The sequence below is a fragment of the Acartia tonsa genome, chromosome 10, assembly GCF_053477335.1.
Source record: "Acartia tonsa isolate MP-2025a chromosome 10, ASM5347733v1, whole genome shotgun sequence".
Classification (NCBI taxonomy): Eukaryota; Metazoa; Arthropoda; class Copepoda; order Calanoida; family Acartiidae; genus Acartia; species Acartia tonsa.
In genome coordinates this window covers 9,249,341-9,265,962 of record NC_137269.1, presented here as the reverse complement: position 1 = coordinate 9,265,962, position 16,622 = coordinate 9,249,341, and the positions used below count along the sequence as shown (strand labels likewise).

The window sequence follows — 16,622 nt, the reverse complement described above, 5'->3', positions numbered from 1 at the left end:
CGTCCATCCTTCCGACTGGAACGGATAGCTTTTTTTCGTTAATTTAGGCATTTTCTAATTGTACTATCAATTTCAAATTTTGAATGGTGATTCCTGTAATAGATAGATATCATTTAGAAAGCATATCAACTCTATAATCGTTACCAGAGTGTCCGTACGTCCATTTTAAATATGTTGGTTTTTAACTATTTTAACAAAATTTTTTTATGTTATATAATATTCAGATTAACTGGTTTTTGGTATACTGACAACAAAGTACAATGATATAAGCGATGCATCTCTATAATAATTTCCCAAAAATGTAAGTACATCCTTAATTATTATCCTGTATTTATACATTTACTTTCTAATTATTAAATTCTGACACTCAAGAAGTATTAATGTTCGTTTGTCCTACTGTTTCAGAGCTTCGCTTTTATGTATGTTGTTATCCTTGTTCATGTATATTGTATACATTAACCAAACAGTTTAAATACATAACAAAACTATTGTGGGTCTATAAGGTAATAATGAATCAGAATATACATATTTGTATTTCATAATTTTGAAGAATATGATTGCAAGCAAAACTATACGTAGTAGAAAAGAATTATTAAAAAATAATTTTAAAAAATACTGAAAAAAAGAAAATAGGTTGGTTTTTCTCATAGTACCTTGATAAGAGTGTTGAAGGAAAATAAAAATGAGGTGGGGGTTTACCTAGTTTTAATTGTTCTTTAAATTACTCTAGTTTAGGCCTTTTTTGAATACAGTGTAACCATGCAGGGTTAGGTAACTGTAGTTAAAGCCTCCTGTAGGGGATAGACCTCCCTATTTTCAATTTGTTACTGATAAAAATTAATGACAACCAAAAAAATTTTGATGAGAAAAAGAAAGATATATAAAAGAGATAAAAATCTGCAAAAATATTCGCTGCATGATTTTATTCCTAGGACATTCAGAGTTGCAAATTTTTAAATTTCTTTGTTGATTTTTGAATCATAAATAACAAAAGGTTTGCCTAATCTTTGAAAGCTAAATAAGATTATAACAAGGACAATAATGTTCAAAGTTAATTATGGTCAGGGAGAAAGGACTGTAAATTTTACTGGTACCCAAAGTTTTTTTACCCTTTTATTTTATTGGATTGCCCAAAAACTTTGAGTACTCTTATTGAAGGGGGGGGGGGGGGGGGTTTAATGCAACCATCTCGTAATCAATGTATAAATGGCACTTAGAATTCGAATTTGGATCTGAAATTTTGCATGAGTAATCCTTGGGTGGTCTATTTTCCCTAAATCGAACAAAAAGTTGGAAAAGTAGCGGCTAACGGCTGGCGGCTCATCCGTTTAGACATTTGTTGGGTATTTTCAAGCGAAATCCATCACGAAACCTCTCTCCACATAATGCTCTTTTCCGATCCAAAACGTTTTCAAACGGTTCTAGCCGGAAATTGCTGGTACTAGAAATCTAAAAAATGTTTTTTTGTATCATTTCACATGATTTAAAGCAAAAATATGTTTCAAAAAGTTGATTTCTACGTAATTTATGAAGATTTGCCCTAAAAATAGCCAAAGAACGGCTAAATGGCTGAACCGTTAGCCGTTACTTTTTCAACTTTTTTTTTCAATTTAGGGAAAATAGACCTACCAAGGATTACTCATGCACAATTTCAGATCAAAATTCGAATTTTAAGTGCCATTTATACATTGATTACGAGATGGTTGCATTAACCCCCCCCCCCTTTGTTAAAACTTTTTAACCATTGAATTTAGCTTAGTTCAACCAATGCAGTCGTTACACGGATCTAAAGGATCAAGTATAGAAATTATCTAGCTCAAATGTTTATGTAAAATTTACAAATAGAAAGGCAACCTTTGAATCCAAGGATGGTGATGTAATAGACACAGTATATTTAGATAGTCCAACTGACCGAATTTTTCGTCAAAATGTGCGTAAAAAATGTGTACACAATTTCAACCAATGATATCTCTTGTATGTTCCTTTAGTATTCTCCTATTGGTAGAATCAACCGATGATATCTCTTGTATGTTCCTTTAGTATTCTCCTATTGGTAGAATCAACCGATGATATCTCTTGTATGTTCCTTTAGTATTCTCCTATTGGTAGAATCAACCGATGATATCTCTTGTATGTTCCTTTAGTATTCTCCTATTGGTAGAATCAACCGATGATATCTCTTGTATGTTCCTTTAGTATTCTCCTATTGGTAGAATCAACCGATGATATCTCTTGTATGTTCCTTTAGTAGTCTCCTATTGGTAGAATCAACCGATGATATCTCTTGTATGTTCCTTTAGTATTCTCCTATTGGTAGAATCAACCGATGATATCTCTTGTATGTTCCTTTAGTATTCTCCTATTGGTAGAATCAACCGATGATATCTCTTGTATGTTCCTTTAGTAGTCTCCTATTGGTAGAATCAACCGATGATATCTCTTGTATGTTCCTTTAGTATTCTCCTATTGGTAGAATCAACCGATGATATCTCTTGTATGTTCCTTTAGTATTCTCCTATTGGTAGAATCAACCAATGATATCTCTTGTATGTTCCTTTAGTATTCTCCTATTGGTAGAATCAACCAATGATATCTCTTGTATGTTCCTTTAGTAGTCTCCTATTAGTGGAATCAACCAATGATATCTCTTGTATGTTCCTTTAGTATTCTCCTATTGGTGAAATCAACCGATGATATCTCTTGTATGTTCCTTTAGTAGTCTCCTATTGGTAGAATCAACCGATGATATCTCTTGTATGTTCCTTTAGTATTCTCCTATTGGTAGAATCAACCAATGATATCTCTTGTATGTTCCTTTAGTATTCTCCTATTGGTAGAATCAACCAATGATATCTCTTGTATGTTCCTTTAGTAGTCTCCTATTAGTGGAATCAACCAATGATATCTCTTGTATGTTCCTTTAGTATTCTCCTATTGGTGAAATCAACCGATGATATCTCTTGTATGTTCCTTTAGTAGTCTCCTATTGGTAGAATCAACCGATGATATCTCTTGTATGTTCCTTTAGTATTCTCCTATTGGTAGAATCAACCAATGATATCTCTTGTATGTTCCTTTAGTATTCTCCTATTGGTAGAATCAACCAATGATATCTCTTGCATGTTCCTTTAGTAGTCTCCTATTAGTGGAATCAACCAATGATATCTCTTGTATGTTCCTTTAGTATTCTCCTATTGGTGAAATCAACCGATGATATCTCTTGTATGTTCCTTTAGTAGTCTCCTATTGGTAGAATCAACCGATGATATCTCTTGTATGTTCCTTTAGTATTCTCCTATTGGTAGAATCAACCAATGATATCTCTTGTATGTTCCTTTAGTATTCTCCTATTGGTAGAATCAACCAATGATATCTCTTGTATGTTCCTTTAGTAGTCAACTATTAGTGGAATCAACCAATGATATCTCTTGTATGTTCCTTTAGTATTCTCCTATTGGTGAAATCAACCGATGATATCTCTTGTATGTTCCTTTAGTAGTCTCCTATTGGTAGAATCAACCGATGATATCTCTTGTATGTTCCTTTAGTATTCTCCTATTGGTAGAATCAACCAATGATATCTCTTGTATGTTCCTTTAGTATTCTCCTATTGGTAGAATCAACCAATGATATCTCTTGTATGTTCCTTTAGTAGTCTCCTATTGGTAGAATCAACCGATGATATCTCTTGTATGTTCCTTTAGTATTCTCCTATTGGTGAAATCAACCGATGATATCTCTTGTATGTTCCTTTAGTAGTCTCCTATTGGTGGAATCTGACAATATGTCTCTTGAGTAACTCTATTGTTGATGTATTATGTCAACGAGTACAGACTAACACTCAAACAGAAAGATTTTCAATGATTTTAATCATGCTGTCCTTTTATAAAAGAAACAGGATGGATCTCTATGCATGTTTGTGTGTCTTTCATGAAAGATCTAACTGCTGAACCGATATGGTTCTCCTTTTCAGTAAGTCTTCTTTAATGAAAAGGGTAGGTTTAGTTTGTGACTATTTTGGGAAACAGATACCCTTCCAAGAGAAATCCCTTTTCTATTAAAAGCGAAGCTTTTTCTATAATTAGGGTCGGTCCGTCCGTACGTCCGTCACAAACGGATAGCTTTTTTAGTTAATTTAGGCATGTTAGAATTGTCCTATCGATTTTAAATTTTGCATGGCGATTCCTTTGAGTTTTTTACTTTTCTAACAACAAATTTTTTTGTGATCTAATCATCCGATTGATCTTATTTTTGGTATGTCTATTCCTGGGACAACAAAGTATAATGTCTCAAGCGAAGCAACTCTATAATCAAGTCTAAAAAATGTAAGTATGTCCATAAACATTATTCTGTATCAAGCAGTTTTTCAACAAATTTACTTACAATTTTGCTTCAACTCGAATACATTTATATTCTGATTATTCAGTTCTGACACTATATAAGTGTTAATGTCCGTTTGTCCTACAGTTTCAGTGCTTCGCTTTTATGGATGTTGTCATCCTTGTTTTAATTAAATTTTTATTTTTAAGACTGAAAATTTTATGTGAAGGCTCTACACATCCCCCCAAATTTCTCAAGTGCCCCTAGAGAAATCTAGGGGCGTAATCACTAGTTATCATAAGATATCAATAATCGAAAAGGTTATAAATTAAAATAGGATGCAGTGATTTACAAATAAGAAACAAACAATACTATTCATCGATTAAAATCAATGAATATCTTGCCTTATTTAGACATACACACAAACTACACACACACGGCACACACACACACACACACACACACTCAGTCATGTCATGTCAACCAAGTTTAGAATCCCCCCCCCACCCCCAATCTTTCAACCACCCATCTTCATTCAAAAATCCTTTTAAAGTTGGGCAGTAGATTTTTGTCAGAGAGAGAGAGGGGCCAATGGGCTGTTTATTAGACTAGTCCCAAAAGTTTCATAATAACGTTTTCTAAACAACTATGGGGGATTTTGATTTAGAGTCATTAAGTTGAGTGTTCAAACGTTCCAACCAATAATTTTAATCTACAGAAGGGCTAATTTTGTGCATCATCATTTGGCATATACATTAATTTATCCATCTAAATCACTGAGAAAGAAGGCATTACTTAAAACTCTAAAATTCACGAATGTTACAAGATATAGGTTAATTATAATATCAATTAATATATTTGAACTTATCCTATTATATAAAGTAGTAAGCGTTTTTTGTCTGTCCCGAAGGATCTCGCAAACCGCTGAACCGATATTATTATCCTTTACAGTGAAGCTTCTCATAGGTCCTGGGAAGGTTTTAAACTATTTTTGGAGAGGGTGTCTTCACCCCCCTTCCCCCCAAAAATATATTTTTTAACTCTTTTCAAACTAAAATTTAAAATGGGATGAGGTCGACTTTTCCTCCTCCTACCAGTGCCCTTAGAGGCTTCTAGGGGCGTAGCCGCTAGTTCTAAAATATTGTAAGTAGTTGGTGTACAATTTTAGGAGAAAGATTGTTTTATGGATCTAAAGTAACATAACCGATGTGAGAAAATGTGTAAACTTGTCTCCTGAAAAGTTGAGTATGTTTTTCAGAAAAGTTTCTGATGTAATCTAGAAAACTCCCTTTTAAAACATTTGAAGTCCTCCTTTTTTTGGGTAAACTATCTGTTTTTTTGTCTGTTGCGAAGGATCTCGCTAACCTCTGAACCGATATGATTCTCCTTTACATTGAAGCTTCTTATAGGTCCAGGGAAGTTTTAAAACTATTTTGAGTAAGGGTATCTCCCACATTAATTGCCCCTAGAGGCTGGGTAACAAAAAAGTAATCATCTACCCAACTCTACATCTCGCACCAAGCAAAATCTCAAAACTGTCAAAACTTGGATCGCTTGGAATCTCTTAAAAGTTGTGACATAAGTGCTACAAAAAGATTTTGTTTTGCTTTAAAATTATATTATTTTTTTTCAATTTCATTACTGAAGCAATTTAAAATTTGTTGTCTAGGGAAACCATACAATCATCCTCTCGATTACCGTGATAAAAAGGTAAAATTTTGGAAACTAGATAACTCTAAATTACATTTTTAATCGATACTTGACAAGTTTTAGGCTATTTTACGATTGAAAAATAGTTCAAAAGCAGTATGAAAATATATAATATAACCCTACCCTTTAGGGACAAAAAGTTTTTTTTCACAATTAAATAGTTTAAAAAAACCCTGAAAAAAATACAAATATTTACATAATAGACTATTAATTTTTATTTTTGTAGTACTCCCAACAATGTATATTGTACATACATATGACAAGTAAGAATATATTTGCTATGACACCTTGCTAAATATATATTTCAACATTAGGGATAAACAATCATTATATGAAAGTAATAAGGTGTTTGTATGACTGTCTGTACCGAAATATCTCACTAACCGTTGAACCGTTAAGTAAGTTCTTAACAATGTAGCGTTTTATCCCGGTCCTTGGAAGGTTTCAAACTATTTTGTCAAAGATCCCAAGAAAATCGCCCCCCCTCCCACATTTTTAAAACTTTTTCTTTTCAAACTAAAATTGAAAATTAGGAGGTGTCGACTTCTCCCCTCTCCGGGCCCTATATGCTCCTAGAGTGAAGCCTCAAGTATATCCTATAACATAAAGTACTAAGCTTTTTCTATTTGTAGCGAAGGATCTCGCTCACCACAGAACCGATATGGTTCTCCTTTAGAGAGAAGCTTCTTATAGGCCCTGAGATGGTTTTAGGCTATTTTATTTTTATAATCAAGTTATGGGTATGGTTTTAAGTTATTTTTCTGAACTTCCATATGATATCCCTTCGAATAAAGAGCCCCTAGACGCTAGTCTATAATACAAAGTAGACTGATGTCTGTCTGTCAGTGTGTTTGTTTTTACCGAAGGATCTTGTTAAATGCTGAACCTATCGGGTTCTCCTTAACAGGGTAGCTGCTCGTAGGTTCCGGAAAGGTTTATAACTATATGGGGGGATGGTACCCTTCCAAGAGAAATCATCCAAGGAATTAAATAAAATCCATTTTTTTGCTTTTAGAGTCCTCTAGGAGCGCAGTCGAAAAATGATGATATAACAAAAATTTACAATATAAGGAACATGCAGTTCAAAGGGGAATTCAACACTCCAATATAAGAAAAATAGGGAAGAGTGCTTTTACCCCTAATGCCCCCTCCTCCATCGGCAAATACCTGTGCATGCCAAAATACTTCAAATATCCTTCCAGGACCTACATATCTAACTAGATAAAATTACGTATAAAAAATCTGCCCCTTATAATTCTTTTATATAATAAATTTCACCCTCCCCGATAAATGAATCCATTTAGGGTATGTTTACATAAACATAAACTCATATTACATCAATTTATTACTAAATCATAGATTTATGAAAAAAAAATCAATAAAAAAAATAATAAAAATCCGGCAAATTTAAGTGACAAAATTTGTATTACTATTTTTCTCTAAATCAATCATGTCTTGTATCTTATTAAACTTTAAGGAACATTTTACCTATGATGATTTAAATCCAAAAATAAATTAAGTTTGTTTAACTGTTTAGAAATATTAAATATAAAGTTAAATAATATTTTCTGTTTACTTAAAATATTAAATAATAATTTGATAGATTAAACAAAAATGAATTAACAAATAAATTGTTTATAACAAGAATGACAACATCCATATAAACGAAGCTCTGAAACGGTAGGACAAACGAACATTAACGCTTGTAGAGTGTCAAAACTGTACTATACTATAAAAGTTGAAACAAAATTTTAAGTATATTTGAAAAACTGCTTAAATACAGGATACTGTTTTTGGACTTGATTATAGAGATGCTTTGATTATAACATTACACTTTGTTGAACTAGGAATCAGTATTCCAAAAATCAGACCAATCGAATAGTTTTATTACATAAATATTTGCTATTAAAACGTTAAAAATCAACATGTGTAAAATGCACGTACGGGCATTCTGGTAACGATTATAGAGTTGCTACGCTTTCTAAATCGTACATAACTACTACAGGACTCACCATGCAAAGTTTGAAATCGAAAGGACATTTCTAACAAGCTTAAATTAATGAAAAGAGCTAACCGTTACAGACAGACGGATGGACCAACTCTAATTACAGAAAAGCTTTGCTTTTAAAAAGTATATAAACGATAATTTTTTCTATAGTTAGTTAGGTAGAACCTTCAGCGCCTTAACCCTGCGGGGAACCTAAATTTTGTTACTTGACCCTCCATCTGTAGAAATCAAATTTGAATAAATCCTGAGCCCTAGCTGACAAAGAATAATAGCACTAAAAATATTTATGTTGACCCCTGAACTAAGGTGGATTCTTAAAAAAAAACGTTTTGGCTCACTAAAATCAGTGAGGCTCGCTTAATTTTTTTTTGTGAAAAATCCTTTAAAATCGCATAAAAATCTATCAAAATTAAATAAAATCATGAAAGGGTTACTAACATAAGATTTTGTTTAATTTTGTAGACTTTTAATGCGATTTTGGAGGATTTTTCACAAAAGCCTCAATGATTTTAGCGAACCAGTAAGCCAATTTTTTTTTTTAAGAATCCACCTCTGTATTCGTGAATAATTCATATTTACCTCAGGCAGATAGGGATATATGTATAAACAGACCATAAAAAGTTTAAAAAGCTTGGACACTTCTATAGTTTAAACAGACTCATCGAGATTTTATACAGGTACTAAATGTTTAACAGAGCTGTATCTTTAAATCATTTTAGTGGTGAGCCAGATCGGGGAAAGCCAAATTTCAGCCAATTATAGCGCGGCATTTAATAAAATGTTGTGCTCTCATTGGTGGAAAGTTGGCTCACCCCGGCCCGATCTGGCTCACCACAAAAATGATTAAAAGATCCAGCTCAATATCGGTTTAATTTGACTGTCCAATGTCTCCTCGCTTTATGAGTTTTATAGAGAAAGTTCTTTTCATACTTTTGTATATAGTTCCATAAATAAGATATATTACTATAGTTTATAGAGAAGCTTTGCTCCTACTAATCTACACGTGGTTACATATACGTTCAAAAGTTTTAAAAAAGAAAATGTAAACTGTCACGCGGTGTCATCACAAAAATGGATCAAGTCCCGTTTGTGACATAGAATATATTACATACCAAGCAAAGTAGACAACCAAAAAGTCAGGCATAACGATGTTAAATATGGATGCATATAATAAAAATTAGGCATTATCATGAAAAAATCAATATATGATTATAAAAACGTTATTGTAACGATTACAGAGTACTCTTTCTTAATTGTATGAGACATTTTTTTATGAATTATTAAGCAAAATTTTGATTTGATGGCACAATTCTGCCTAATATGTCTAATTTAAAGATTATAGATAAACGGACAAGCCGTAATAAAAGAAAGGCCTAAGCTTTTACCAAAGATTAGATAAAAAATACCTTTAAGTATCCTCTTAAATAAAGTAGTCTGTTTTTATTCTGTGAATCTAAAGATCTTAATAACTAGTGAACCGATTGGATTTCCTATTTTAAGTACGTTTCACAAAGGTCCTGTGATGGTTTTAGTCTATTTTATTTTTAGATTTAAGACTTGAGATAATTTTTAGCTATTTTTCTAGCACCTTCATTTGAACAAGAAGCCACTAGATGCTAGGGGCTTACCCGCTAGTCCTTATAATAAAGTAACAGGATGTGTGTTTGTCTGTTTGTTTGACTGTGTTTTGTATCGAAGGATCTCGCTAACCGCTGAACCGATCGGGTTCTCCTTAACAGGGTAGCTTCTCATAGGTCCCGGGAAGGCTTATAACTATTTTGAGGGAGGGTACCACCCACCACCCTCCCAAGAGAAATCACAAAATATCGAAAAAAATTCAAATATTCATAGAGCCTTTTTTCTTAAAATTAGCCGTTGGAATTCATCTCCCTTCTTCTCAAGTTCCCCTAAATGCCTCTAGGGGTGTACCAGCTAGTATATCTGTATTGTATCAACATTCAACATAAGACATCTAGGTGCATAACTAAACAAAAACTATGTAAAGGGTAAGAACAGGAATGCAGGGAAAGGTTAACACAAGATTTATTAAACTTTCTCCCATTTAAAAATTAAAATTTCAAAACCTATAAGATAGTTTAAAACAGGTTAGGTTAGGTTTAGTGTCCACTCCTACGTTTATCCACATTTGGGACTCCTACGTTTGAATTTAAAGAGATTAAATTATTTTCCATCAATCTACCCATACGTTACTTTTAACTAAAGATAAATTTATACCCCAATGACCTGTCCCTTCACCCTGCATGTTTATATAGGGGCATAGATGCATGTTCCACTATTTTCACGACATTTTCCTTCGCTCTATGACATCAAGCTGCCAGGCTTAAAGGGGGATTAGATGTACAGTAAAAAATAATTTTTAATTATTTTTAACACATATAAAGTAGATTTTTTTTTGTCTGAAGCTTAAAATCTCAATAACCCCTTAACTGATTGAAATATCCTATTGAAATTATATAGGTCCTGTGATGGTTTTAAGCTATCTTATATTAGGTTTAAGCCTTAGGATGGTTTCAAGTTATTCTTTGTCTCTTCTACACCCCGTAGAATACATACCCCTAGATGATAGAGGCGCAGCAAAATTTGTAAGAAATAAACTAGAACATAGAGAAACTATGTAATGAGACTCTTTTAAACTTATATAATTTTACCTTCAAAAATAACCTAAAACCATAAACCTTCCCATATATGTTAATCCTTCCAGCCTTAAGCTTCAGCCAAAAACACCATAACTACTTAATTTACTAGTATTTTACTAATTTTTAAAAGAGAAATGTGCAAATCCATTATGACTGTAAATCCTGGTTTAACATGAAGACGCACCTCCTATATGACATACTGACGTACTCTATATGTAGAATATACATCACACACCACTTTAAAACAAACAAGATAAACTTAACCGTCCAAAATTTGCTGTCTAATGATGATTTTATGACTTTGTTTAAATCTAAATGCCCATATAAATATGTTTATGTTTGACATACGAACGTAATAATTCTTTTCCAGTATGGTTAATATCCACTGGATTAGAACCAGTTCTCAGCCATACTGTAAAATCATGTATAGCACAGATAATTGTCCACGAATATTAACATAAAAAATCATAAACTTATTACCCGTTTTGTTAGCAAGGGCCTTAGGCCTCTCGGTCTTATAAAACTTGTTTTAATCTTATAACTTTTCATTTTAATATCCGCGAAAAGTTTTCTATAATACGATGCAATAAATTAATATTCGTTTACCAAAAACATATTTTATTGCACAAGTTTGTCTTGATTTAGTAAAGGCGTAGCGTGACATATGTTTGAATGTTATGTTGATATTTCACATATATGGAATACACATTTACAACATATATATATATGCAATACTGTTTCATACAATGTAACAAATCGCGTATTTAGCCAAAAATGCAAATCAATTTATCGGCCATTGTCTTATCCCCTTATATTCCGGATCTAAACTTTCTAAATATCAATACTTAAAAATAAGTAGAGTAAAGGGATTGTATACGAGGATTAAATTGAAAATGGCTCGTGTAAACAAAATAAAATATCTTAAATTTTGTAAATAAACATATAATTGGGTTAGGTTAATTATGCCTAAGAGGAGCCCTAAAGAGCTTACATTTAGTAAACTAATGTAAATTACTAACAAAAAGTTTTAGTAATTGATAAATTTGAGGGATTTTATCATTTTCACACAAGCAATGCATGATTATTATTTATCCAAACTGCTGAAAATGTGTCTTTACTCTTTGTCCCAATGATGATGCACAAAATTACCCCATATGTATATAACAATTGGTGGTTGAATCGTTTGAACACTCAACTTAATAAACCAACCAATCAAAATTAAAGTCCCCAAAGTTGTTAAGTCATCAATAAGAAATCGTTATCATAAATCTTTGTGGACTAGTGTAATAAACAGCCCAATATCCCCTCCCTCCCTGGTAAGTATTGCTCGATGATCGGAATACAGATAGTTTTCTTTGCATTTTCAGTTATTTACAAATGGTAAACACACGAGAAATTTACCAACAACAAAGACTCATTTACGTCGAATAAGTTGCAATAGACAAACCGACAGTTAGACAAACAAACAACTTGCTACCGTTATATAATAATGACTAGAGGCAATGAAGTGAAAGTCCTCTAGGTACACTTAAAGAAAGGGAAGCGAAAGGAAAACGACCCCCCTCCCTCACTTTCAAGAATTTTTTTTAAATTGAATTTTCTAGGGACAAGCGGATTAATTCAAAAATTGCTTAAGATATAAATATCTGTACAGATAACATAATTTGTAATTTACAGTACATGCTATTATATTTATAACTAGCGGCTACGCCCCTATAGGCCTCAAGGGGGCACTTGAAGAGGAGGAGTTGAATTTGAATTGTTTATTTTATTTTATATTTAAAAAGAAAAAATATATTTGGTTGGGTACGTGGGGTGTTGGTGGTTGTACCCTACCCTAAAATAGTTATAAACCTTCCCGGGACCTATGAGAACCTACCCTGTAAAGGAGAACCCGATCGATTCAGCGGGTAGCGAGATCCTTGGTTACAAACACACTAATAGACATCCCGTTACTTAATTACAAGGATAGCAGTAAAGTTTTAATAATGTAACCTACGTGGTATTACGCAATTTTGCTTGTAAAAGTCAAAATATGCTACATGTCGTAAGAAATAAAAATTTAAATAAAAAGTTAATACTAGAGAAAAAAAAATAATGTACAACATTCAGAATATTCTATTAGAAGATAATGCATTGTTTTAAGTAAAAGAACCATATCGGTTCAGCGGTTAGCGAGATCCATACAGACACACGGACATTAAATATGTAAAAGTGATGTATAACTCAGACAACAACCTGGTCCGAGTGGTAAAGACCTTTTTTGTCTGCTAGCAAATTGCTTTATGTTAATTTGTACAGACTCGGCTGTGTGTATATTTCTAACGCTATTGGCTGACTTCAAAGACCAAATACAAAATCGGGGGCAGATTTACACATAGCTCATTCTCCCTCTATTATTTTACTTACATAGACAGACAGACATCCTGTTACTTTAGTATATAGATGTGGGGTCTTTGTAATAAAAATCTTACCCAAAAGTTGGTTTCTGCTGAATGCCCGGGTGTTAATTTCTTCAATACCATTGTCAGTCAAATTCAAGTGCAGCAGTTTACTAAGCCTTAATTAGGAATTAAATTAATAAATAATAATAAACAAGGATGTCAATACCCCCTTTTAGGCCTCTAGGGGCGTAACCGATAATTTAATAGATAAAGAATAACGGTAGGATAAGATAAGGGGAAAATGAATACTTAGGAAAGAACTTCAAAATTAATAGGATCCAATGGTTGTAAAAGATAATGGCTTAAACCAGATATAAATTTAAAATATGTAGAATTATTATTTTGAACAGTCTGACCGACAAATTATCCTTTAATATCAATATCAAATTAGTTTCGCTCTACAAAAGACTAGGGTTAGGCCGAATATCCGGTCAACGCAAGATATCTCGATATCGAAGAAGGAAAAAAATCTTCATAAAAATCGGCTACCAATTAGCTACGGCTTCCGACTGCGGCGGTTGGAAGCTTTCAAGAACAGCTGCTGCCGCAAAAAATTATGTTTTGAGATTTCTAATATAAAATCCGGCCGGTCAGTTTCAATCTCCAGTATCCGGCAGGATATTGAAAATAGCCAGATATCCGGCCCAACCCTACAAAAGACAAGCCTTTTAAAAACTTACTTAACAAAATAGGTAGGTTTGATATCCGCCAGATGATTATGTGCCAGGTCCAGGTACTCCAGGGACTGACCACCAAAGTCCAGGACATTGTTGGCCAGCACAGTCAGGTTGTTCCCGTGCAGGCTCAGCCGTTTCAAATTTCTCTGACCTGTTAGAACAGAATAGGAAAACATCCAACAAGGATGACAACATTCATAAAAGCGAAGCTCTGAAATGGTAGGACAAACAAACATTAACACTTGAAAAGTGTCAGAACAGAATAATCAGAATATAATATATAACAGTCGAAACAAAATTGTAAGTAAATTTGTTGGAAAACTGCTTAAATACAGGATAATGTTTAAGTACACACTTACACGTTTAGTACTTGATTTTAGGGATGCTTCGCTTATAACACTGTACTTTTTTGTCATAGGAATCGGTTTTCCAAAAATCAGATCATTATTAAATCACATAAAAATGTTTAAAATGAAAGTACGGACATTTTTGTTATTATTCTAGAGTTGCTACGCTTTCAAAAAAGTAACAAACTACTACAGGAATCACCATACGAAGTTAGTAAAAGCTATCCGTTCAAAATGGACGGACGTACGGACCGACCCTAATTAAAGAAAAGCTTTGCTTTTAAAAAAAAAAGAAAAAAAACTGTAGACATTTCGTAATCAGGTTAATTTAAACTTTCTGAATCAATGCATATAACAGGTTTACACAATACACATTACTAACAATCCCCCCTCCAACTCCCTTCTTTAATTGATCAAAACAGTTAAAACGGAATATGCCTAGTAAGATATATAAGTTTTTCGGAATTTTAAAGTTAGGGGGAGATTTGAAATCTGCATCAAATTTTGAGGATTTTTTTTTATAAAATTCGTTTTTTCTACAATTCTTCATCTAAAAGCGGAAATGCAATTTAAGTTAATTAATTTTGGCATCTGTGATTGGTGGATTTAAAAAATCTGCGCTCTGATTAGATGGTGTATTTCATTCAACCAATTAGAGCGCAGGTAGTTTAAAATCCACCTATCCTATTGGTCAAAATTAATTAACTTAAAATGCATTTCCGCTTTTAGATAAAGAACTATACAAAAAAAACGAATTTTATAAAAAATCCTTAAAATTTGATGCAGATTTCAAAATTCCGGAAAACTTATATATCTTAATGCCTAGGCTTCTAGTATAAACATTAATTTAGTAACAAACAAGGATGACAACATTACAAAGTTATAGAAAAGATGTCTACATTTCAAATTATAGGACAGCTCCGCTAATAAAAATAAAAAAAGCAAAAGGGTGGAGATATATAAAAAGCAAAAATTGAAGCAAATATTTTTTATTCGTTAATTCAAGTTTAGAATTCTTTAAATAAACCTAAATTTTTTACTATACCGTTAAAGCTCTCCTTTGTTGTTTTGCTGATTTTAGCATTAGAAATCTGCAGTTCTTTTAACTTTGATAATCCGTAAACAGCGTCTTCCGGAATTTCAGTGATATCACTATAGTGACAGCGTTGATTTGGTAAATTTATTTGTTAGTTATAACTTAAAAAGAACTAATATCTACGCCTCTAGCATTCAGGGCCTCAGTATTCTAAGGGCCTGAAAAATAGCTTAAAGCCACCCCAAGACTTAAGGGTCTGAAAAAATAAAAAGCACCCCTAAAATTTTCATTTTTAATTCCCCCCCCTCTCCCCAAATGAAAAAGCTTGGACGCCCTTGCCTTATAATTAACATTATTTTACCAAATTAAATTCCTGTTATCAATGATTAAAGTATTTATATTTAGGGTATGTTGAAAAGCACCACTAGGAAAAGTCTCCAGCCTGAAAAAGTATAAGTAATAATTGAGTATTTCATTCCATTATAAACATAAAATCATTCACATTTCTAGTATCTAAAGTATATCTTTTATCGTATATATTCGAAACCGATTCTAATCCGGTTGATTAGAACCGGTTCTCATCCATACCGAAAAATCATGTATATCATTAACTCACAGACAAATTTTCACGAATATTTATAACCCTAAGGCTAACAAAAATGCTTTTAATCTTATGATTTTTTATTTTTTTATCCGCGGAAAGCCGTCTATAATACAGATTTTTTTTCAGCGGATACTAATCGGTTTCGTAGCCATTGGAAAATAATTATTCCAGTATATGATAATCTGTGGTATCCGCCGAGGATAAATGGCAGACACCGGAGTTCAATTAGATTACGGCAGTGTGACAGACGTGGACACCTTACTATAGAGAAGCTACGCTTCTCTAGCTTTCACTAGATAATGATCAACATCTAATTTCAGTTGTCACTTTATTGAAGGTTTAAAAGATACTGAAGCTATATACAACAAACAATAATAACATGGATAGGAATAAATAATCATAACATAAAAGCATAAATAATACATATACAATGGTCAGTTTGGGCAATAATGATCCCCCATCCCTGAAAAGGGTGGGGGAGAATTAAGAATACAGTTAACCATAATAAACATGACAGATTCAATCATTAATTCTAAGCGTAGGGAGGGGGTCACTAGACCCCTTCCCCAGGACTCGGGGGAGGGCCGTTGACCCTCCACCGAACCCCAGATCAGGGGTGCCATAGGCATGGCTCACGGTTGCCGAATACCACAACTCTCCCCTCGGAAGGCTGGGAGGGGGTTTCCCTACCAGACTTCCGACAGTGGTTGAGGCCTTCGGCCCGCTCCTTAGGGCTAAAATATATACAAACGATAATGATTCAATGGAATCCTAGTGGTGAGTATCTTCTTAGGGTTGGTGGGCTCCCAATGTGGGATA

General features: G+C 33.1%; 1 protein-coding gene across 1 annotated transcript in view; it reads right to left on the bottom strand.

The window, feature by feature from the left end:
• The window catches only part of LOC145329332 (uncharacterized), a 118,305-nt gene that overhangs the window by 67,983 nt on the left and 33,700 nt on the right, over window positions 1-16,622 (bottom strand). The window contains exons 6-9 of the mRNA XM_080173391.1: window positions 15,575-15,641; window positions 15,209-15,317; window positions 13,820-13,967; window positions 13,170-13,255 (exon numbers count right to left, since the gene is read on the bottom strand). Coding sequence (XP_080029517.1) covers window positions 13,170-13,255; window positions 13,820-13,967; window positions 15,209-15,317; window positions 15,575-15,641 — 410 coding nt within the window. The remainder of the gene's footprint in view (window positions 1-13,169; window positions 13,256-13,819; window positions 13,968-15,208; window positions 15,318-15,574; window positions 15,642-16,622) is intronic.